The sequence below is a fragment of the Chionomys nivalis genome, chromosome 6 (assembly GCF_950005125.1).
Source record: "Chionomys nivalis chromosome 6, mChiNiv1.1, whole genome shotgun sequence".
Taxonomy (NCBI): Eukaryota; Metazoa; Chordata; class Mammalia; order Rodentia; family Cricetidae; genus Chionomys; species Chionomys nivalis.
Genome location: NC_080091.1, coordinates 35198491 through 35223605, shown reverse-complemented (window position 1 = coordinate 35223605; position 25115 = coordinate 35198491). Strand labels below are relative to the sequence as shown.

At 43.6% G+C, this 25115-nt stretch overlaps 1 protein-coding gene across 2 annotated transcripts in view; it reads right to left on the bottom strand.

The window, feature by feature from the left end:
- Nucleotides 1–22493, bottom strand: part of Nudcd3 (NudC domain containing 3) — a 98098-nt gene extending 75605 nt beyond the window's left edge. The window contains exons 1-2 of one of the 2 annotated variants that reach the window (XM_057771933.1): nucleotides 22106–22493; nucleotides 16144–16466 (exon numbers count right to left, since the gene is read on the bottom strand). In XM_057771933.1, the coding sequence (XP_057627916.1) occupies nucleotides 16144–16466; nucleotides 22106–22297 (515 nt within the window). In that variant the 5' untranslated portion in view covers nucleotides 22298–22493. The remainder of the gene's footprint in view (nucleotides 1–16143; nucleotides 16467–22105) is intronic. The other variant, XM_057771932.1, reaches the window with a different exon arrangement.
- Between the last annotated feature and the right edge of the window lie 2622 nt (nucleotides 22494–25115).

Below are 25115 nucleotides of genomic sequence, written 5' to 3'. Positions count from 1 at the left end.
CCAGCACCCAGTTTCCCCTAACTGAGAGGAATACTTATGGCACACCATCTGCTTCGCTCGTATCTACTATGAAAAGGGAAAGGGGGGGAGGCAGAGGCAGGCGGATCTCTGTGAGTTCGAGACCAGCCTGGTCTACAAGAGCTAGTTCCAGGACAGGCTCCAAAACCACAGAGAAACCCTGTCTCGAAAAACCAAAAAAAAAAAAAAAAAAAAAAAAAAGAAAAGGGAAAGGGGGCCAGCAACCCCCATGGACAGATTTCTGAGAAGAGAAACAGCTCAAGCACTGTCGCCAAAGGAAGTGACAGTTCCACACCCTGAAGACTTCCCAGAGGAGGACAAGATATAATATTGATACCCTAATCAGATGTGTATGTGGGTAGGTGGTAATCTTACACATACAAAAACTGTAAATTAAAAACTACATACATCAGCCGGGCGGTGGTGGCGCACGCCTTTAATCCCAGCACTTGGGAGGCAGAGGCAGGCGGATCTCTGTGAGTTCGAGACCAACCTGGTCTACAAGAGCTAGTTCTAGGACAGGCTCCAAAATCACAGAGAAACCCTGCCTCAAAAAACCAAAAAAAAAAAAAAAAACAAAAAACAACTACATACATCAAAGAAAGGTAACAGAAGATATAAAGATATAAAGTACAATGATAATGTGTTCATGTTTTCAGCCAAGTGTTATGACAAGAGGTAAAGGTTTAAAAATTAACAACTTATGAAATAAGAAAAGGTATACTAACTTTTACTATGGGAGAAAGAAAAAACTATAGCTAAGTCAGTGCTTAACTCCAGAGTAGATCCAGTTAAGCAGGCATCCGTGGTCATTCCCACTCTCACTGGCTTACAGAGAATAACTTCCAATCCTGCAATCTCTTCATGGCAAGTGCCTGGAAGAGGTGTATCATTTTTATTTTTTACAGCCTATTCTTCGCTGTCCTTCTATATTTAGACACATAAATATTCACCATTATGTTACGACTGTCTGCAGTATTCAGTACAGTAGCATGTTGGGCAGGCTTGCTGCTACATCATCTTTGTGTAAGCACACTCTGTGTTTGGACAACAGCTAAATCACCTAACTAGGCATTTCTCAGAACTTATTAAATAATATGTGACTGACTGTACTCCAAGTTTTTCTCATATTATATCATTTAAAATCTTTGTTGTCACTCGATGTTTACTTGAAAAAATAAAGCCCAAGGCCCTCCAGCTGACTCGGCAGGGAAGGCGCTGGCCACTCCCCAGAGTCCATGTGGTGAAAGGAGAGAACTGATTCCGGAAAGCGGCTCTCTGACTTCTACAGATTGTGGCACCTTCATGTGTATGAACATATACAAACAAATTAGTAAGGTCCACTGAGATGCAGGACTCTCCTAAAGCCAGAGATATCAAAGGAAACACTGCAAAGTGGTGCTATCCACGCACACAAGCACTAAAGCACTGTTTCCACAACAGTTTATTCATCCTAAGAGAAATTGAAACCCATATCACTCAGCACTTGGGAGGCAGAGGAAAGAGGATGTCTATGAGTTCAAGGCCAGCCTCGTTACATAGCAGAGTTGCAGCTCAGCCAAGACTACATATCAAGTCCCTGTCTCAGGATGGGGTGGGGGGATCCTCAGGTCACTGAATCCCTCACAGCACCGCTCAGAGTGCCCAACCCACAGGAATGTGGTCTGCAGAGCTCTAAGCTGTCATACATATCACACAAATGTACAAGTGTTGTAAACCACAAGGGAAGGGAAGACAGGGCAGGAACACAACAAGGCAAAACTAGAGGAGCTCACACCTCAAGACTCAAGACAAAGGAGAAGAGGTCTCAGGACTCTATGAGTTTAAAACATAATTCAGAACTGCCTTAAGAAGACAGGGTAGTGTTTGTCATAGCCAGAACCTGGAAACAACCTAAATGCCCCTTGATCGAAAAATGGATAAGAAAAATGTGGTACATTTACACAGCAGGAAAAATAACGACAGCTTGAATTTTGCAGGAAAATGGATGGAACTAGAAAACATTATTTTGAGTGAGGTAACCCAGACACAGAAAGACAATTATTACATGTACTCACTCATAGGTGGTTTTTAAACATAAATCAAAGAAAGCCAGCCTACAAACCACAACCACAATCCCAGAGAACCTAGACAACAATGAGGACACTAAGCCGGGCGGTGGTGGCGCACGCCTTTAATCCCAGCACTCGGGAGGCAGAGGCAGGCGGATCTCTGTGAGTTCGAGACCAGCCTGGTCTACAAGAGCTAGTTCCAGGACAGGCTCCAAAACCACAGAGAAACCCTGTCTCGAAAAACCAAAAAAAAAAAAAAAAAAACAATGAGGACACTAAGAGAGACTTACATAGATCTAATCTACATGGGAAGTAGAAAGTAGAAAAAGACAAGATCTCCTGAGCAAATTGGGAGCATGGGGACCTTGGGGGAAGACTGAAAGGAGGAGGGGAGAGGCAGGGAGGGGAGCAGAGAAAAATGTAGAGCTCAATAAATATCAATTAAAAAAAAAGAAAAGGAACTCCCCCCCAAAAAAATGACAGGGTAGTGTATGATGTACAAATGGAAAAATGGTGGAAAAACAATGACCGAATGATGTTATTCATGAGACTGCTAAAACTACAAGGTTGGTCACTTTGAATGCCCATCACCATTCACTCAGTTGTTTACCAAAGGCCAAGTTTGTGCAAGATGCTAGGATCCAGAGTGGCTAGGTATTCCTTTCGTGAGAAAGTAGGGGCCAAGATAGAGATAACGGCTCATGGAGACATGGACACAAGACAGTGGTGGGGCCAGCCCCAATCCTATACACCTACCTGCTGACTTCTTGCCTCTAAACTCCACCAAGACAGGATTGAGCACAAGGGATCCAAAGGAGAAGACTTCAAAGAGAGCACACAGGGGCAGGCATGTCAAGAGTTGGGAGTGTGTCCATCTACAAGCTGCAGGACAGAGAACAGAGGACAGCCTGCCTAGGTACATTCTGGGGCCACCACTGAGCAGACAGCATGGGGACCCCCTCTAGGAGCATCTCAGTGAGAAGGGAAACAAGAACTACCAGAGACTAGGACCATGGGTGTTCACGGAGAGTCTAGGGGAACAGAAGAGAACTCCGACATCAAGTTTGACCACACTGGCATGACGGGTCACCTGTGTTTCCAGCCTCGTCTAATCCCTGACTTGAACACACCAGCTCAGAGAGGTTCACTCTCCTCACCAGAGCTCCCTTCCTGCTCCCTTGAAAGAAATCTTTTCAGATCACAAAATCCAGGCTCACCAAATGCCATCTACGTGCCAAGTGCTAGGATCTCCTGCAAACGAGTAGACAAAGGGCCTCTTAGGAGAATCCTGAGACCTCCTCTCTCATCTTCACTCTGCCTCAGTAACACGCATCCAAGCTATAGCCAGCCTCCACTGCACTAAATGTGAATGTTTTAAATGTAATAGTCCCTGCTCTTCACAGAACTCCAAACCCATGTCCACAGATAACTTTGTAATGCCATCTAGACCTCTGGTCAGTTTCAGACCCTTAAATCAATAAGCCACAGCCAGCCCCCATCTCCCACAGAAGCCGTCTTTCCTGCCTTCAGTGATTGTCAGCTCCATCCTTTCAGTTGCCTGGCAACAAAGCTTGACAGTGAGGAAAATACACAGTTACATTTAAAATTCTAAGTACAAAAAAATACATATAATTTACTACTAAAGATAGTCATTATATAGTAATAAAATATAATTTATTACTAAACATAATAAATACTGAACAGTGTATACACCTAGAAAACCCAACAAAATTAAATAGGACTATTAGGAGCCAGGAAAAGACCTGAGTCTCATTTCCAGTTTCTCTACTAGAAAAAAAACATTAAAATTCCACCCTATTCTTAGACAGAAAGAAAATTATAAAGATATCAGCTTATCCTAATCCAAAACAAGAATTGAATATATCCCTATTAAAATTTCAATCAAATTTCCATATAGAAAAATTAATTTCTATAAAGAAAGGTCTGGGGAAAATGATTAAACATGAGTCTTACCAAGTGCTAAAAATGTAATAGAAATCCATAAGAAGGGAAATAGGTTGGTAAAGGCAAACAAAAGAAATATATAGTTTGAGTGTTTGCAAATAGACAGAATGGGAACTAAGAAAACCCAGAAGCACACACAAAGACAGATCAGAACCTAAGGAAAGGCAAAGTGAATAGCATTCCAAAGAGCAGGTAAGAACATCCCAGAAATGAGTTTAAGCCACTATTAAAGCTGGAAAGGGATCAGGTTCCCTCATGCAAGTTGGCAATGGGAGAGCAAACGGGTAGACTCTCGCAGGGGCCAATTTAGCAACCTCCATCAAAATTAAAAAACAAAACAAAACAAAAAAAAACCTTCTGACCCAGTATCCTGTTCTAGGAATTCATCCAACTGGTACACATACACATGTTCCAAGAAATGCACACATAATTAGCTGCAGCATCATCTGTGGCCAGCATACTGTAAACAGTTTAAATAGACACTGCCCCCACAGGGACCCATTAGACAATAACCCTAAAAATCCACAGGATATAGCACTCTATGTCAAGAAAAACCCTGGCCATATATCCATCGCTGGGAAGTTTCTGAAAATCCACAAGATATACAAACCACACCCAGAGCTATCAAATAGACCTCTAGTGAAGGGGCCCAGTAATTTTCATTTTAAATCCCCAATGAGGGTAAGGTCAGCTATGGTGAAGAACCTTGGTGCCAAACATTCAATGGAAAGCCCAGACTCCATTCCTCAGCAGCGAACTGAACATAAGCCACTTTTCTGAACCATAAGATGGGAGATCGACAGTCCTACCCCATTTAGTTTTAAGGACAGTAAAAACACATGTGTACTAAGGAGCAGGTGCCTGGCAACAGAAAGCACTAAGTCGGTGCCAGTCGCTTATCAAGCCTGAATGACCACAGCACATTTAGGGGATGTGGCAAAGTCAACAGCCACAGATGTGCTGTGTATACACATGTGCTGTGTAGAACAGGCAAAGTATATGCGCACACGGATAAATTTACAGAAGACACTATGGACAAATTGACTCCAGGAAGAACAATTCATTTCCATTACATAGTCTTGTAACTTTAAAAAATGCTACGCTTAATCCAACTCTGACTTACAAGAACTAGGACAGAGGACATGCTGAACCAGCTCACAGTTAACAATCTGGAAAATCCAACAGCAAGCCCAACAAACAGCCTGATTTTTTTTCTTTTTAAAAAAAAAATGGGGGGAGGGGGAGGGAAAAGGGAGGCGGGGAGGAGGCGGAAATTTGTAATTAAAAAAATTTTAATAATAAAAAAATTAAAAAATTAAAAAAATGGTTTTGGGGTTAAAAATAATAAAAATAAATCTTAAAAAAAGGGGGGGGGCTGGAGAGATGGCTCAGAGGTTAAGAGCATTGTCTCCTCTTCCAAAGGTCCTGAGTTCAATTCCCAGCAACCACATGGTGGCTCACAACCATCTGTAATGGGATCTGGTGCCCTCTTCTGGCCTGCAGCATACACACAGACAGAATATTGTATACATAATAAATATTTAAAAAAAAAAAAAAAAAAAAAAAGAGGGTTCTGGGGAATAAACCCAGGGCCTTGGCTCACCGATTTCTTAACAAGATTGAGGGTGGAAATTGTCAACTGTGAGCCATCAATGTTTGCAGTGTTATTTATAGTCAGAATCAAACAAACCATATTACAGAATATTATAAACTGAGATGAGATGTTACGAGGCAGAATGTGTTTTGAGTGACAGAAGACAGAGGTTCTGACAACGAGCATGTAGGATGTAGGAAGTCCTACATTTTTATGCCCGCTGCGGTTTCTACTTCAAATTCTACCTAACAAAAGTTTTAAGAATTATATATATTATGTCTTAAATGCAAAAATTAACATAAATTATCATGCCCCAATTCAAATACAAGTTGGTGGTCGTGGCTCTTCTTCTAGACAGTCTCAGGTAGCCAGGGCTAGCCTCGAGCTCTGTAAGTAGCTGAGGATGGCACTGACCTCCTGATCCTCCTGCCTCGTCCAAGAGCTAGGATACGGTGTATGTGCCACCGTGCCTGATTTATGTGTGCTGGAAACTGAACCCAGAGCCTTGCGCATGCTAGGCAAGCACACTACCAGCTGAGCTGCATCTCTAGCCCACTACCTCAGCTTAAAAGCATCTTTAGGATAGTCTGGCTATAGTTACTTTCTCTTCATTAATTTTTCTTCACAAAGGAAAGAAAATGAATTCATGTTCAGCCCTAGTGAAACAGTGCCACTTCAGTCTCCAGCAACTCTAGTCCTTCCCTCTAACTGCAGGATTTTAAGCAAAGTCCTTTGTAATGGTAGATCTTAATTTTTTCATCTGAAAAAAGTAAGCAGATCAGTGATCATCACTATTTTGAAAAACACATTTTTCCAGGCTACTGTAACATGCTTCTTCCTCCACCCTCAGATCCTCTATAATTCTGACAAACCAAGTCATTTCTGATACAGCTTCAATGTCCAAAAAACATAAGCTACTGCTTTCTAAAAACAAAGCCTGTTAAGTCTCACTAGGAAATAAAAATCAAATAAATTGCCAAATAACAAAATTAAAATACACTGGACGTTAATCTTGCAATCCTAGCACTAAGAAAGCTGAGCAGAGTTAGTCAGGCTAGTCAGGGTTAGATAACTAGATCCTAGCTCAAGAATAAATGAGCAAGTAAATCAGTAAGTGAGCAAGTACTTTCTAGAAAGCAAAAGTCTTCCTAGCTGTGACTTAACTCAGGTCCTCTGTAGGCTTCTGATGTCTAAACTTCCTTTAAAAGCAGTCATTTCAAGGTGAATTATCTGCAAGATGAAACAGCACACAAGCTGGGGCTCTGTCCCCAGGTGAGCTCCATAGAGCGCTGAATCTAAAGCAACAAGCAACCACCCCTCTACTCCCTCTGAGCATAGGCGATGCATGCAAGTCATTCCGGCATCTCACACCCATCAGTGTGCAGTAGGAATTCAGAGTATAAAGACAATGCTGGAAATTCTCAAGCTATACTATTCAGCAAAATAGAAAGACATGGCATAAAAGTTTACAAATAGATGTTTTTAGGGGCTGGAGAGTTGGCTCAGTGGTTAAGAGCACTGGCTGCTCTTCCAGGACCTAGGTTCAATTCCCAGAACCCACCTGGCAGCTCACACCTGTCTGTAACTCCAGTTTCAGGGGATCTAAGAGCTTCACACAAACATACATGCAGGCAAAACACAAATATATGTGAAATAAAAACAAATAATTTTTAAAAGATATATATTTAAATGTATGCCTATGTTTACATACATAGGAAAAAATACAGAAAATATCCCAAAACCTTAGTAAGGAGTAGTGAGATTTTCTTCATTTACATATTTATCTGTTTCCCAAATGAGTATTATCCAAAAGAAAAACAAGTTTCTCTTTTTTAGGACAAACGACTTCAGTAATAATAGCTAGCCCCTGACTGAGTGATCACCCCATCAGGAACCACACTAAGCAGGTTTTCAGTATTTATTCAACCCTTTCAATAACCTTCAGAATGGACATCGGGTGATTCCTGACTATGCCACCATGACTTTACCAAGGGACCATCTACACCAGCCTCCTGAAGAAGGCCTTAATCAGCAAATGGAGAACTGTATAAAAGAGATAAACCAAAGGACCCAGCTTTCACAAGTAGTGTGACTGCATCCAGAGCCTCATGCACAGGTCTCACTCTGACAGCCTCCCTAAGAAACATCATCACAGGCATCAGTGCTACAAAATCTGTGCTAACGTTCTCCTTAAATTTCTACGGTGAAGGCTTCTCAAGGTGAGACTGAATGCAGCAGGGGTCTCGGGAGATAATCAGCTCATGAGCACTAACACTCATTACTAAGGCAGGAGACTTAGAAACAAGGTCCCAAGGAGCTCAGCCATCCCTCCATGACAGGTTTTCAACCTATGGGTCACAATCCACTTGGAGGCTGCATGTCATAAATCCTGCATATCAGATACTTACACTATGATTCATAACAGTAGCAAAATTAAAGTTATAAAGTAGCAATGAAATAATTTTATGGCTGAAAGTCAGTACAACATGAGGAAAGGTTTAAGCAATCAGGAAGACGAGGAGCACTGGTCTATGACGCGATGACTCGGCACATGGCTGTTCTACAGCTAGGAGGCAGAAGCAAGAGGGTCAGGAGGGTTCAATCCAAACTTGACTAGATAGTGAGTTTGAGGCCAGGCTGGTGACAAGACCCTTCTTTTGTTTTGTTTTGGTTTGGTTTTTATGGTTTTTCTGAGACAGGGTTTCTCTGTAGCTTTGAAGCTTGTCCTGGACTGAGCTTTTGTAGACCAGGTTGGCCTTGAACTCAGAGCTCCACCTGCCTCTTCCTCCCAAGTGCTGGGATTAAAGACGTGCACCACCTCCCAGTTGACCCTTTTTCAAAGAAAAAGGGGTAAAACAAAACAGAACAAAAGAAAATAATAAAATAAAAACTCTTGGTGATAGAGCCCAATGGAATGCTTATGTAATGCATACCATGGTTTGATCCCAGCACTGCAAAAGCCAAGGATGGTATCATACTACCAGGAAACCTCTTCCAAATGATGTAATTCACTTCCCAAGAAGTGTCTAGGTCCCTGTAACACCTAGGCACAAAGGACACACTGCCAAAAATTATGAAAAAAAATACTAATGACTTCATTTAGTAGCATATCAACTGCGTGAAGCAGCTCATCCATCATGCAGTTCTAGGCCACCCCCTTCTCACACTGCCCACTCTGCTTCCCTGCACAGGCAGGATAGGCAAGAACGGGTGGTTTGGACACAGTAGTAGTGCCTACTCAGTAAGACAACATGGGATCCAAGACAAAAAAATAAAAAAAGAACTTGGTTCTAGCACTCAGGGTAACTTTTCCTAGGAGATAACCTGTTAACTGATACTGTTTGCTTGTTGTGTTGCTATGGGTTTGGGGTGGCCGGGGACTTCCTTTTGTTTATCTGGGGGTTTTTTTGTTTTTGTTTTTGTTTTTTTAAGATAAGAGTTTCACTATGTCATTATGTAGCCTAGACCACCCTCAGACTCACCATGCTGGGCGATAATTTATACTCTTTTTTCTTTTATTCCCCAAGACAGGGTTTCTCTGTGTAGCCCTGGCTGCTCTGGACTAGCTCTGCAGACCTGGCCTCGAACTCAGAGAGATTCGCCTACCTCTACCTCCCAAGCGCTGGGATTAAAGGCGTGCGTCAGATAACTTACATTCTTACTGCTACTTTCCCCCCTCTTCCATCCTTTATAAGGAATTCTGTTCATGATTTATATAAGGAAAAGCAGAACTGCCACATGCTGTCAAGATCCTTTCATGAGCATCCCCAGACCCAACCACAGCTTTTCCACTGCCTGTAGCAACACCTGCAGGTGGAGAGCCTGAACTGCAGGTGCTGTGACAGCTTGGCTGTGAGGAAAACCCAACCTAAGTTCTCAACGAGGATGAAGCCAAGAGGGGAACCACAACAGGCAACTCAAGTGGGGTGATTATAACTAGCAAGAGAGATGTTGAAAGTTGTACGTCCCTTCTCTCCACCGCACTAGTCACCTTCACTGGCACTGGTCAATGGTCCATTAGAATAGACGCTGAGACTTAAACAGACACAGGAAGTACTAGGAACAACTCCCAAAACAATGATGTACTTTACAGTCTTGCACAACCAGGAAATCTTTTGGACCCAAACAAGTGGGTGTTTCAAGCACCCCAGCACTTCTTTTCCTTTGCTCCTTCTTCTCCTCACTCCTTAAATGGGGATTCATTGTGTTGTCCAGGCTGACTGGTCTTGCAAGCTCAAGCAATTTCCCCACCACAACCGCTCATGTAGTTGGTACTAAAGGCATGTGCCACCAAGCCAGGCTCAGGCCTGGACAATTTCTGACTTTTGCTTGATATATCCCAGCAGTGAAAGTAGGGTGAAAACAACAATGAGATTTAAAGCAATTGTAGCTTATTAGTGGGGAGATAGTAACATCAGAGTGATACCAAAATTAGGTCAAATAACATTTCCTTCAAATATCCCCCTAATCACCCCAAAAAATACTGTACCTGTAGTTTTACGTGTAAAAACTCTACATCATTATACACAAATAAGAATGTATACTGTAGCCAGGCATGATGGTACATACCTGTAATTCTAGCATTTGGAAGGTGGAGGCAGAAATGTCACACAAGGTTGAGGACAACCTGGACTACACAGCAAGATATCCTAAGCAAAAAGTAAAATAACAAAAATTTTAAAATAATTCTAAAGGAAAGAAATTAGTAAGCGCTCACAAAATGGCTCAGTTGGGTAAGGAAAGCACTTGCCACTAAACCTAATGCCTGAGTTCAAATCCCCAGCATTCACATGATGTAGAGAACTAATTCCATGTGCCGTGGCATTGACATGTGTCAGTACATATGTGCGAACACGCACGACACACACACATAAAGTTTAAGGAAGAGCCCTGTACAAGATTGCAGGGCCTGAAGATTGGTACAAAAAAAGCACAGTATAGTCTAGGCTAATGCAAATGTCTCTATCATGGCTGTGATGACTACAAGACTATTTGATAGAAGTCATAAAATATTCCAAAAGAAAGTTCATTGCACTGCTAGGTAAATTATGTTTCAAAAGATACAAAATGACTGCTTTCCAGCCTTTTGGCTGTGAGGAAGTGTTAATCACACACAAAAACATCAAGTTTAATAGCCAGGCATAGTGCCACCCTCCTTTAACCCCAGCAAGGAGAAGCAGAGGCAGAGATCTTAGTGAGCGGAGACCAGCCATGTCCAAAGAGCGAGTTCCAAGACAACCAGGGTTACCACAGTAAATGAGAACCTGTCTCAAAAAAACAAACAAAACCAGAAACAACAAAACACAGTGTACTATATACACTAATAAACTTATAATAAAAATGCATATGCAAACTATAAATACATGATTTATTAGCATGTCTTTCCTTCCCCCAGCACTTATGCCAAATTTTGTTAAATAAGCATGTCATGGAATTTTACTGACTCAGAAGTGTCTGTCAATGCTGTACATGTCTAACACAGGTCATCAGCAATAACACATGCAGTGTGGGAAGAGCGAGCAGACAAAGCCGGGCATGGGGGTATACACTTGTAACCCAGAACTTAGGAGGTGGGGGGAAAAAGTCAGGATTCAAGGTCATCCTGGACTGTAAAACCTGTCTAAAAACCAAAGGGAGGGAAAGGGGGGAAAAAAAAACAGTGCTCAAAATCTCGGGTCCTGGGGTAACTAACTTTGGAAAGAGTTCTCAGAAGGGGAGGTACCTCAGTGTGGTCACCTGAAGACTCTTCTTCAATGACTTAACTGACACAATGACAAATCTTCACATTAGCCATGGCTAATGAATTGGTGGAGGAACTCAAGATCCAGCTCCAGGTGGGACAAGGGGAAGGACAGACAGCCTTTGACATTCCATTTCCAGCCGTGCAGAAACAATCATCTCAGCTGCAGCTAGAGATCAAGCCTCAGTTGTAACTGATGCACTGCGTATTACACAACCGAAGGATAAGCCATTGCGGTCCCCAGCACTGAATGTCAGGACACACTGGCCTCTGAAACACACGCAAACCTCACTCTAAACTCACTGCTATGGTAGAATTCTGACTGGAGCTATAAGTAAAATGCAGCCCACTGGTTCAAGAATTGAAAGTACAGTCCTACAATAAGGTGAGTATTCTATCTAGTCCATTACTCAAATAAAAATACAAATGTCCTTTATTTTTTAGAAATTATAAAAAAAATAGTGAAACGAAATTTCTCATTTGTATTTTAAAAAAAGATAAAAATAAAAATGAGGGATTGAGCCTTTAATCCCAGCACTCTGGAGGCAGAGGCAGGTGGATCTCTGTGAGTTCGAGACCAGCCTGGTCTACAGAGCTAGTTCCAGGACAGGCTCCAAAACCACAGAGAAACCCTGTCTTGAAAAAAAAAAAAAAATGCATTTCTTTTCTAGGCTTTTCAAATTCTGCATGCTTTCAAATTTGGCATTCAAAAGTAAAGTATATATCCTTAATCTCACTTAGCAACAACTATACCATGAAACACCTGTATCTATCAAGAGTTAAGCCAGAGAAACAGAACTAGCAGCAAATACTGAAGACTACCAAGATGGCTTGGTGAGTAGGGTGCCTGCCACCAAGCCTGTCCACCTGAGTTCAATCCCTGGAACCCAGAGGTTAGAAAGTCAGAACTCGGCTCCATAGCTTGTCCTTTGGCCTCCACATACGCACACTAAAAAAAGAATAAACAAACGTAGACCCAGGCATGGTTGTGTACACGTATAGTCCTAGCACTGAGGAAGCAGAGGCCAGCCTGGTTACTGGTTATACAGAAAGGTCCAGGACAGCCAGGGCTATGTAGATGTCTCAGATGAATGGATAAAAAAATAAAATGTTTTTAAATATATTTACATGACATGAAGTATGTCTAAGCCTGTCCAAAATCTACATAGGCCACCGTAAACTCCCTAGAAACTGAGTGCAGATTCTGTTCCTAGAAGGAATTTCTTTTACTTTGGGGAAGTTGCAGCTGATTGATCAGGCTCACTCATACTGGAGGGCCTCCCCTGCTTAAAGTCAACCACTAAAAACCCTACCCATACCTACATATTTCCTCATAGCAATGCTGGCACAAGATTTGAGTAACTAGAGACTGTAGCCTTGCTTGCTTTTAAAAAAAAAAAAAAAAAAAAAACTCTCACAATATCTACATTGGCAACCTTCAAGATCACTTTAAAAACAGGCAAATCATGTTTTGTTATACTCAGTAACAATGTAAAGTATTTTTTGTCTTGTTTTTGAGACAGTTCTCACTCTATAGCCCAAGCTGGCCTCAAATTTAAGTGATATTCCTGCCTCTACCTCTGAGTTGGGATTATAAGGCATAGACACATGAGAAGACTTTTTTCTTTCTTTTTTTCTTTCTTTCTTTTTTTCTTTCTTTCTTGTTTTTTTGTTTTTTGGGTTTTTTTGTTTTGTTTTGTTTTGTTTTTTTTGATATTTTGAGAGAGGGTTTCTCTGTAGCTTTGGTGCTTGTCCTGGAACTAGCTCTTGTAGACCAGCTTGTAGACCAGGTTGGCCTCGAACTCACAAAGATCCACCTGTCTCTGCCTCCTAGTGCTGGGATTAAAGGTGCCCAGCTGAGAAGACTTTTCTGAATACCTGGACTCTTCAGCATTGAGAAAATAGCCCCAGGGGGCTGGAGAGATGGCTCAGTGGTCAAGAGCTTTACCTGCTCTTCCAGAGGTCCTGAGTTCAATTCCCAGCACCACGTGTGCTCACAACCATCTGTAATGAGATTTGGTGCCCTCTTCTGGCCCTCAGGGATACATGCAGGCAGAACACAAAGGAAGGAAAGGAAGGAAAGGAAGGAAAGGAAGGAAAGGAAGGAAGGAAATAGCCCCAAAAGAGCAAGTATTAAGATAAACTGAACCTAGTTGGAAGGTGGTGGCACACACCTTTATTCCCAGCAGAGGTAGGCAGATCTCTGTGAGTTCCAGAGATCGAGGCCAGTCTGGTCCACTACCCAGCATCTTGCAAATGTTGTTGTAATGAGTTGTTGGTCTGGTTCAAGGCCTCTGGCGTCTAGTCCACTATCAGAACGGGACCATCATAGAAACTACTCTCAGATATCCTGAGACTATGGTTCCATAGGACCAGTCCTTCCACACGCTCCAGCTAGACATTGGGGTAAACAACTCAAAGCCCCATAACGTGTGAGTATGAGTGGTAGCTGGTCTGGTCTGTCCGCTGGGACTGACCCCCTTAGGCGAGGAAGGGCGGAGCCAACTCTTCTAGGCCCATGCCATCCGGGCCAGCTCTCTCACACCCGTGGTGAGGGGTGGGGCCATCTCTACCTAGTGTGGGAGAAAGTTCTTAAGAGCCATTTATGGTGGCATATGATGGTTATCCCAGCACTCAGAAACTTGAGGCAGGAAGATTGTGAATTCAAAGCCAGTCTGTACACTACATGAAGAACTTGAGGTCACCCTAGGCTACAGGAAAAAGAAAAAAACAATTATTTTTTAGCTGAAAAAAAAATGTTCTTCAAATTAAAACGAAGTATCAGATTTCCTCCTCCACTTTTAGACTCTAAACCTTCATATAACAGCCCTTCTTTCAGAGCTCCATATTCAAGACCAGTTTCCCTTTCATGAATCCAATTGTTTCCCTAACTTCTTATTTAGCTAGACACTATTGTCTTGCCACACTATCTTTACAAATCTTAGTCCGCCTACTCAGTAATGAGCATTCCAAGTTGTTTCCTTTGCTTCACTAAATGAAAACTACACTCACTCCCCCAAAACAAGTTAGACAGTACAAGGAGTAGGAAGAACAGAAGTTGGAGATGAAAGAAGCAGACTTGTCAAAAAAGGAAAAAGTAGATTTATCTAGAAAAAAGAAAAGCCAGCAGACACCGCCACAACACACGCCAGGAGGTACCCACTCTCCTCACTGGGAAGGGCTAGGTGCACTCACCTCCTGGGCAGACAGAAGTACACTGTGAGACTTGATGCAGGCACATGCTTTATACTCAAGCTCAGCCTGACTCTCTACTCATCTAAAATTCACAAAAGCGCCACAAGAGAGATTTCAAGAATCTCATAAAGAAGTGAGCTAGAGATGGTTCAGTAGTGAGAAGCATTGGCTGCTCTTCCGGGGGACCTAAGTTCAAAATCATATCGCAATTCCCAATTGCAACCAACACCCTTGTCCAGTTTCCACAGGCACTGATATCCATGTGGCACACAGGCATAAATTAAGGCAAAGCACACATACACATGAAATTAAAAATAACAACAGATCATGAGAAGTTATATTGCTTGCCCAAAATACCATGTTTAGGAAGTAGGATCAGGTTGTAAACCTAGCCCTACATTAGACTGACTGTTCTTCAAGTATACATCATTATATATGTATTGATTGGGGTTGGGGGGTCAGAAGGAATCCTCCATTCAGGGAGAAGAACAATAGGAATCAAGAGCTGAGTATGTCCCTCAGTAGTGCAGTATCTGCCTAGCATGTGTGAGGGCCCTAGGCTGAATGTTCAATACTGCTCCTAACCAAAGAATCAGCTCCCACACAGAGACAGTAGGGGCTTTGGTAGACAACAACTGCTCTAATTCAGGCTCTGGCCCTCAACTGCTGCATGACTGTGAACAGATCATTAATTTGTCTCAAACAGTGGAACAGTAAGAAGACTGAAGACAGCATGCACCTAAAGGGCTGCTGTGCTAAACAGACGCTGAGTAAAGAAGTGGTGCTGGGGCTGGAGCTGGAAGCAATGGCACTGCGCACAATGACGGGGTAGCACAGAGGAGTCGGCAGCACCGGAGAAGCGGCTCTAAAGGAAAACCCATGTGGTGTCTGCAGCTCTCATAAGTCAGGTGCTAATTTACAAAGTTCCCTGACAGGAAGAAAAGCTCTTTTCCCAGAAATTTTCCAAACAAATCAACTTTTTTTCTAGGAATGATTCAGAGGCTATTAAAATTACCTTTTAGGGGGTAAAGGTGCCTGCCACTTAGTCTGACAACTTAGTCGATCCCTGGAACCCACATGATGGAAAAGAGAACTAAAACTCTTCCGAGCTGTCCTCTGACTGCTACACACGCCCTGTGGCACATGCCCACCCACACACAATAAATAAAGACTACACTTTAGCTGACTAGTCCTCTGGGGTAAGGGAATTCACAGATGAGTTCCTGAAGAAGGTCCTTGAAGCACGTGAATGGACCGCAACGTGCACACTAGCGTGTCTGAGGTGCAGCTTGAGAACAGGAGATTAAACCCAGGCAAGCACAGAGGAACGTGAAGATCATATGAAGACACCACAAGATGGCTGTCTGCAAGCCACTGACAGGGGCCTTAGAACAACCCAGGCAATACTTTAATCATGGGTTTCCAGCCTCCAGAACTATTAAGAAGCAAATTTCTGTTATTTAACCACTGCCCCACTGAAACAGAACTGGTATTTTACAAACCACACAAAACAAAAACCAATCCTAGGCAAACGTAACCAATGCATAGAAAGGAGGACACCGTGGAGGAGCCACTCCTACCTGGGAAGCACAGGGGAATCCTTGGGGCCTTCAGCAGCACTGTTGACAGTTCCTGGAGCTTCTGCCTCCTCCAAGCCATTGGCCACCTTGTGCTCGGGGCCCTGTGGACCTGGGGACTCCAACTTCTCTACTTCCCGAGGTCCGCTCAAATCTGCAGTAGCATCAATCTCCACCTCCTGCACTGGGACTGGCACGGCATCCTTCTCAACTGTGGCAGCTGCCACAGCCTTGGCTTCTTCTTCCTTTTTTCTGATTTTCTCTTCAAGTTCCTTCTTCCTTTTCTCATCATCCTGGCGAGCCATGTGATCAAATGTTTTAAAGACCTAAGTAAGAAACATCAACAATCAGTTCACCTGCCCCCCTTTGGCACACACATAAATATGAAACATCAACATCAGTTCACCTGCTCCCACTGGCACACACATCACACAGAAATAAAGCTGGTAGGAACTGCTCTTCCTCAAGAAGATTCCAAAATTGACAAAATAAAAAGCAAGTCAAAGTTAACAGTACTTACAAACCCAGAGGATGCAAAGCTAAGCAGTTCTAGCTGTATTACTTTTACCAACCTTCCCAGCATGTGAAGAACACACTGTCCTGGTACTGTAGATTCATCAAAGTACCAGCAATTCAGACTTAAAAAGTGAAAGGAGGCCAGGCAGTGGTGGCACATGCCTTTAATTCCAGCACTTGAGAGAGAGGCAGGTGACTCTGTGAGTTCAAGGCCAATCTGGTCAAAAAGGTGAGTTCCAAGACAGCCAGAGCTGTTACACAGAGAAATCCTGTCTTAAAAACAAAACAAAACAAAACAAAACAAACCCTAAAAGATTAAAACTGGAGACAAAGGCCAGGCATGGTGGCACATGCCCTTAATCCCAGTACCCAGGAGGGTCAATCTGAGAGTTCCAGGCCAGTGCAATAGTAAGTGGTACATAGTGAGTGTGAGTGCCAGCACAGCCACAGGTATACAGTCAAAGTCTGTCTCAAAATAAAAAGACACCGCCAGACAAGCCCCGAGTCCTTTCTACTCCACAGGCAACCTAAAGGTTCGACTAGCTTCCTCTCCAGCGCTCACGCCAACAAGTACCTGAGTCCTTTGTGCTCAAAACCACTCTGTCTCTACCACCTCAGGTCTTCACCTTAACTACAAAACACAGAGCAGTTAGGAGTCTCTCCCATAACCTCAGACTGCTACCACAGGTTGCTACCACAGGCTGCTAGTCCTCATCCTTCCTGAGGCCTTTGCAAACTCTGCCTGCTGAACCCCTTCCACTTGTCCATCTGCACCACCCAGTCCTCAGGCCACTCCAGAGCGCCAGAGCACTCACCCTAACGTCACCGAGTCCTAGCCTAGAACAGGTGTCCGTGACTTTCAGTAAGAGCTCAGAGGACAAGAGGTGAACTGACTTGCTTAAGCTTTTCCAACAAGTTCTAAGAGGAATAAGATACAGGTAGCTTCCTGATTGTCCTAACAAAGACTACAACTAAGCAGTGATTCTTACACTGGACTCCAGGAGTTATCAACCGTACAGACTAACATGTCAAACTAAACTACTTTTTTTCTTAATATTTTCTAATACATAATGGAAAAGAGCAAGATTATCACAAACTTCATTCCTGACCTTCTAAGGAATCAGGTGGTGGCGCACGCCTGTAATCCCAGCACTTAGGAGGCAGAGGAAGGTGGATCTCTGTGAGTTTTAGCCTGGTCTAAAGAGCGAGTTTCAGGACAACTAAGGTTACATAGAGAAACCCTATCTAAAACCAAAAAGGCCTTAGAAGGAAAAAAGTGACCTTACTCAGCTATTTTTTTTTCTATTGCTGTGATAAAAACATCATGATCCAGGAGTAGCACACGCCTTTAATCCCAGCACTTGGGAGGCAGAGGCAAGCAGATCTCTGTGAGTTCGAGGCCAGCCTAGGACTACAGAGTGATATCCAGGACAGGTTCCAAAGCTACACTGAGAAACCCTGTCTCAAGAAGCAAAAAACAAAAAGAACAAAAAAAGCAACTTGGGAAAAAAAAGGGTTTATTTGGCTTAGAGGATACAGCTCATCACCAGGTGAAATCAAAGCAGGAACTAAAGCAGAGACTGGAGTAACGACATGACACCTACTGACTTGCTCGCTCAGCCTGCTTTCCTATACATCCCAGAACCACCTGATCAGGGATGGCACTGCCCACATGAATCATTAATCAAGAAAATGCCCTGCAGACTTCCTCGCCTGAAATTACCTCCTTCTAGAGGGCTTGATTTGTATTAAATTGACAAAATAAATAAATAAATAAATAAATAAATAACAGTCCACGCCTCAAAATATCAGCAGGAAGCTCTCAAGTTCCAGAAAAACACAGCCAAACTTTCTCTGCTTGTATTCACAGAGACCCTGGTATCACACTTGGAAAGAGGAAGTCACAGGAAGGAATCTTCAGATCTGAATCAGGAACACAAAAACAAACAGTTGAGTAGAAATGCCTTAATGCTGTGTGTGTCTACGCCACTCTATCCAACTGATATTTAATATCACTCCCTCAAGCCGGGCGGTGGTGGCACACGCCTTTAATCCCAGCACTCGGGAGGCAGAGGCAGGCGGATCTCTGGGAGTTCGAGGCCAGCCTGGTCTACAAGAGCTAGTTCCGGGACGGGCACCAAAGCTACAGAGAAACCCTGTCTCGAAAAACCAAAAAAAAAAAAAAAAAAAAAAAATCACTCCCTCAGCAATACTGAACCCACCTTATAAGCCAAAGACTTTCTGTAAATTAAAGATAGATAGATAGATAGATAGATAGATAGATAGATAGATAGATAGATAGATAGATGAATAAGCAGATCCTTGAGACTCACTATGACCTACCCAATAAAAATATTCAAAAACATACACTTTTATTTATTTATTTATTTATTTATTTATTTATTTATTTATTTATTTTGTTTTTTCGAGACAGGGTTTCTCTGTGGTTTTGGAGCCTGTCCTGGAATTAGCTCTGTAGACCAGGCTGGTCTCGAACTACTTTTATTTTTTTTTTTAACAGTTTGACAAGGTTTCTCTGTGTAGCTCTGGCTGTCCTGGAACTCACTCTGTAGACCAGGCTGGCCTCAAACTCAGAGATCCGCCTGCTTCTGCCTCCGAAGTGCTGGGATTAAAGATGTGTGCCGCCACACCTGGTTAAGAATATATATTTTTTAAAAGTTTCTTGGTTGGCAGGGCATGGCAGCACACACCTTTAATCCCAAAAACAGGAGGCAAGGGCAGGATGATCTCTGTGAATTTGAAGCTAGCCTCCTGGTCTATATAGTGGATATATAGTGGATTCCAAGCCAGTCAAGGCTACATGGTAAGACCCTTTCTCAAAAAAAAAAAAAAAAAAAAAAAAAATTATACACACACACAAAATAAAACAAAATTTAAATTTTCCAAAAATGCAATCAGTTTAAAAGTCTCTGTTTTCCAGGACTCAAACCAGTGAACAAGTAACACTTGTCTGAAAGTAGAAACTGAAAAGAAAAAAGCCTCTCAAGGATAATGGGCAAGAATGACCTAAGGGTGGACAAAAGGGGTGAGGACAAACAAAAACCTCTTAAACCTGTGCCTAAGACTGTTCCAGCCAGACGGCTGTGGCACGTGCCTGTAGTCCAGCATTTGGTAGGCAGAGGCAGGTGGACCTCCCTGAGTTCAAGGCCAGCCTAGTCTACGGAGCGAGTTTCAGGACAACAGGACTACACAGACAAACCCTGTCTAGCAAAAACAAACAAACAAAACAAAACACTGTTCCCTTGGCTTCAGTGAAACCCAATGTCCTTCACTGTGACTGTTCCCCAGCTATCCTCTACTTTGGGCTCCTCTCCTTCAGACCTCACCAGTCCCTCCAAGATCCAGTTCCTCAATTCCAACAGCTTATAGATCAGAACTTGTCTGCAATCTCAAATTCAATTTGTAAAAAAAAAAAAAAAAAAAAAAAAACCTTAACTCCCACCCCCAAATCCAAGTGACAGTACAGTTAAGGAATGTCACTGTGAGTCACCCAGATTTGGAACCTTGCAATCTTTGATCCATTCTTCCCCTTCCTCCAAGAGAATGGCCAACACACTGTAATCTATCTTTAAGAGGTAGCTGTTTTATAAAGTTACAGGGTAACCTCTGTCAGCTCATTGGATAAACAAGAACCAACCCCTCAATTGTGTTAAAGTTAAAATAAGATGTACTACACCAGAAAGCCAAACACCAGCTACAGGGATATACTCTTTTCTCCTCCAAACCTTTCTACAACCGAAACAGAAGTTTCCACCCTACTACAGAATGGTTAACTGACAAAGCAGAAAGATTTGGAATCAGAAAACTGAAGTCATGAGCTGCAGCTATGAGACAACAGCTGAGCGAAGTTCTTGTCCCATCGTTTAAGCTTGCTGAACTGACCGAATTCAGACAGACTCTGAAGATCAAGTGGCAAGACGTCATTATAAAGTAACGTACGGTTGCATTTCAGCTACCTCTCACTCTCCAGTTACTCAAACAGCACTTGGGCCACTGATGACGACTTGTTACTGTGGTTCCATTCTGAAACCGAGCCTCAGTAGCAAAACATCCCATCCACCCATGGCCTACCACTATGTTGACAGTTACTAAGGACATCCTAAGCTTTGGTTTCTTCCTTACGAAGGAACTGATAATCCCACAGGCTGGACTCAGACACTTAGAAGGAAACACGAAGCACTTTACAGGTGCCAGAGAATCAGATTCTAACAGGCAAACTTGATGCTCCCCTCAATACTTTGTTGTTGTTGTTGTTGTTTTGGTTTCTTGAGACAGGGTTTCTCAGTGTAACAGCCCTGGCTGTCCTGGAATTCACTTTGTAGCTCAAGTTGACCTCAGACTCACAGAATCTGCCGGCCTCTGCCTCTGGAGTGTTGAGAATAAAGGTGTGCCAAACCACACACCCGCAATACTTTTAATCTAACCAAAAGTCTAACCTTTCCTACAAAACTTTCTCAACTCATAACTACCATCTCTATTATTTCCTTCCAAACATCTCCACACACACACACACACACACACACACACAGAACCAGCAGACTTTTCTCTGTTGCCTTCTGTGCTTTGTTTTCTGAACCGTGTCATGAGTAGACAGACCATTATTTAAAGACCCACATCTTCAGAGCCTAAATTACAGCTGGGTGTTAAACAGACTCATTAAATGTTTGTTTATGACTACACTCGACAATACCAACAATTCCAGCGCTGGAGAATCAGAGGAAGGAGGAACCTAAGTTCAAAGACACCCTGGTCTACCAGGCAAGTTCCAAGCCAACCAAGTGCTACACAGCAAAACCCTGTCTCAAAACAAAACGACTTTAAACAGGTGTCCAGACAACTTCAGTCAGTAATAGTAACGCTTCAAAAACAATAAATTTAAACTGGGACGTACAGATTTAAATCCAAATGTAAATTTCATGATTATTTTGAGTGTACTCGAGTTAGGTCACTGGCAAGCGGCCACACCCACCAATCAAAACGTACCGGTCATTCCTGTCACCTCCCGAGCCCGGCAGTTCTAAAATATTCAAGTTTCTGCCACTGTGAAAGTCTTTCCCCACCCGCCTGCACGGTTTGAATACAGCCTAGCACAACCCCCTGCGACATTCTAAGGATGCCCACAGGATGCTCGGACGCCCTCAAAAGGAGGCTGGCAGCTTCCAACACCTAAGAATGTCCCGCACAGACCCAGGCGGCTCCCAAAGCGGCACGCATCCCTGACAACGGCTTCGCGCCTCAGATAACGCCTGGCCATTTACACAAAATCACCTTTGGTAGCCCAGGGAGAACCGCAAAATCTGAAGGGTTGGGATGAAGAGTGGCGCTGGTCAGGGGCGTAGGACGCGAGCCTGGAGCAGGTCTGGCGCCGGGACGTAGAAGTGGAATAAAGTCGTGCAGGACCCCAGTGGCCCGTAGTTCCCCACCTCACCTGCAACACCAGGGCCTGCGCGGCCCCTGGAGGGAAGCCCATGCGGTCTGAAGGGTGGCGCAGCAGGCGGTAGAAGTCGGTCTTGCGGTAGAGAAAGCCGAAGAGCACGCGCAGAAAGTCCTGGACATTGCCCACGTGCTGCAGGATGCCCAGGAGGGCCTGGTCATAAAGCTCAGCAGCCCCGGGCTCCATGGCTCCGCTGCCCGAGGGACGCGAACTCAGTGGGCACCGCCTCACACTGGCCGATTGGCTACTTCCGGCGTGCGTGCCTAACGGCTCCCCCGGACAACGAAGACGCGAAACTTCCGGTCCGCGCTTGTTACTACTGGCGATAAGTGACTGTCCTCCTTGCCCTCCTGCTGGATGTCCTCCAGCAGGAGATATCTGCCTAAAGGAGACTGGTATGTAATCTATTATGGTTTCTACAAGTAAAAACGGCCATAGTTGCGGTGCGGAGAGCGCTTTCCAGCCATATTTGAAGAGGGCGGAAGTATTGGCTGACGGCAACATGACGTGTTCACGGGAGATGCCACGTGGTCTGGGAGCCTTTCTAGTTTGAATTCCTACCTTAGGTAGCTAGAGGGTTTCTTTTTCTTCTTCTTCTTCTTCTTCTTGAGCCTATCCTGGAACTCGCTGCTCTTGTAGACCAAACTGGCCTCGAATTCAGAGATCCGCCTGCCTCTGCCTCCCGAGTGCTGGGATTAAAGGCGTGCCCAGTTAGAGGACCTTCTTAAAGGCAGGGCAACCACGTTTTGTTTGTGAGCCAGAGAAAAGGAAATGAACGTTATAGGGTTGTATAAAATTCATATTAATAACAGAGCGATGAGTGAGACTCAAAAAGTTGCACCAGAAGAAATTCAAGGTGACTTGAAAGGAGAAGTGTGAAAAGCTCAAAGAAGGAAAAAGAAATATAGCATTATAAAGTGTATGTCTGGGGGCTGGAGAGATGGCTCAGTGGTTAAGAGCATTGCCTGCTCTTCCAAAGGTCCTGAGTTCTATTTCTGGCAACCACATGGTGGCTCACAACCATCTGTAATGAGGTCTGGTGCCCTCTTCTGGCCTGCAGGCATACATACAGATAGACTATTGTATACATAATAAATAAATAAATATTTTTTAAAAAGCGTATGTCTGTATCTGCATGTATAGTATGTGTATGTGCATGTATACACATGTCATTCTCAATAAGTGCTTGTCAAAGTAGTATAAACCAGTATAAAGCTGGCTCATGCCTACAAATTACAGGGCAACCTGACTACAAATTAAAACCCTGTCTCAATCAATCAAATAAATAAAAGACTAGAGATATATGTTAGGTCTCAAACCCCAGACAAATGGCTCAAGTGCCTATTGACATATCAAAGCAGACTCATCCAGCCACCAGTTTGGCTCAGTCCCTACCTGTTTCAGGGTCCACCTGTCTGCCATACCCTGCCCTACCCTAGCCGGCTGGGCTTTCCCTTCCCCCTGCTTCTCTGAATCCTTAGTAACTCTGCCATCTCAGTTACAAGGTCCTTTTGCCCCCTTTGACCTCTTGACTCCAGGTTAGTCTTCTCTTCTTCTCCCCTCTCCTCACTTGGTCCTGTTCAGTCGGCCAGTCATGTCCACTTGTGGAATATTTGTACACTGTGTGAGGATATATTGCTGTGATTGGTTTAATAAAGAGCTGAGCAGCCAAGAGCTAGACAGGAAGTATAGGCCGGACTTCCAGGCAGAAACAGGAAGTAAAAGAAGGTAATTGAGGTGCAGGGGAGATGTCAACAGACATGGAGGGGGTCAGATACGCAGAATGAAAGAAAAGTAAAAAGCCACATGGTGAAGTGTAGATTAATAAAAGCAAGTTAATTTAAGTTATAAGAGCTAGTGGGACAAGCCTAAGCTAAGGTCGAGTTTCATAATTAATAAGTGTCTGTCATTATTTGTGAGCTGGCAGCCCAGAGGAAAATCTGACTGTATCCACTCTGGACTCTCCCAGATGCCTCTGCCTCTGGCTATCCTCTCTTATATCTAAAATAAACCTTCTCCTCCACCATGCCTAGGACTAGTCATGTCCCTTTTATTTCTTTTTTTCATTCAGTGTAGCTAAATTGGTAAAGTGTGTGACCATTGTGCAGGAGGCCCTGCGCTGCAGAAACTGTGTTTGTGACCCGCACCTAGGAAACCCAGAACTAGGAAAGGAGACAACCAGAAAACCCACAAGGATCCCGCAAAGCTGACCGCTCACTACCCACTCCCGGCCCAGCGAAGGCTCCGAAGGCTGGAGAACAGTGAGAAGGAAACGGCGCGCCAGACCTTTTAAGGGAGGGAACTGGCCAGAAAGGAGAACCTAGATGACCTCAAACACACCTCCCCTATCTGTCACCCACAGCCCCGCCCAGGGGTCACCGCCCAGCCTTGACCACACCACCATCTTCCCAGCCACTGTGAAAAATTCTTTAATGTCTACAGTATCCCAAGGAAGAGAACAGCTTAGTGGATCACATCTGTCACGGCAGCATTTGTATGTAGAGGCAGGAGGATTAGAAACCGAATGTCAACCATAGCTGCATAGAGAGTTCTGAACCTAAGCCACGAGAAATAGACAAAATAGGTGGGAAGGTTACTTATGAATGCATTTGCATGAACTACCTGTTCAAAAAGTAAGGAATATTATTTAAAAATCAAGAAAACGAGGTCCTAAAGCCAGTAGATGCGTGATGGTCTAAAAAATGCTCGCCCTATGTTCGGCACCCAAGGATTGAGAATACACAAGTAGTGGAGTAAGGGGCTAACTGCCATGGAGCAGCCTTTCTGACTAAAGGAGGTGAGGAGGTGACTCAGTTACTAAAGTGCTTTGTGCACACACATGAGGCCTGCCTTCTGTTAACGAGCAACCGTGAGAAGAGCCTGGGGTGACAATGTGTGCTTACAAGCCCAGTGCTTCAGAAGCAGAGAAGGGGATCTGTAGGGCATGCTGGTCACCCAGTCTACCAAATCCAGCATCAGTGAAGACCTTGTCAAAAAAAGAAAT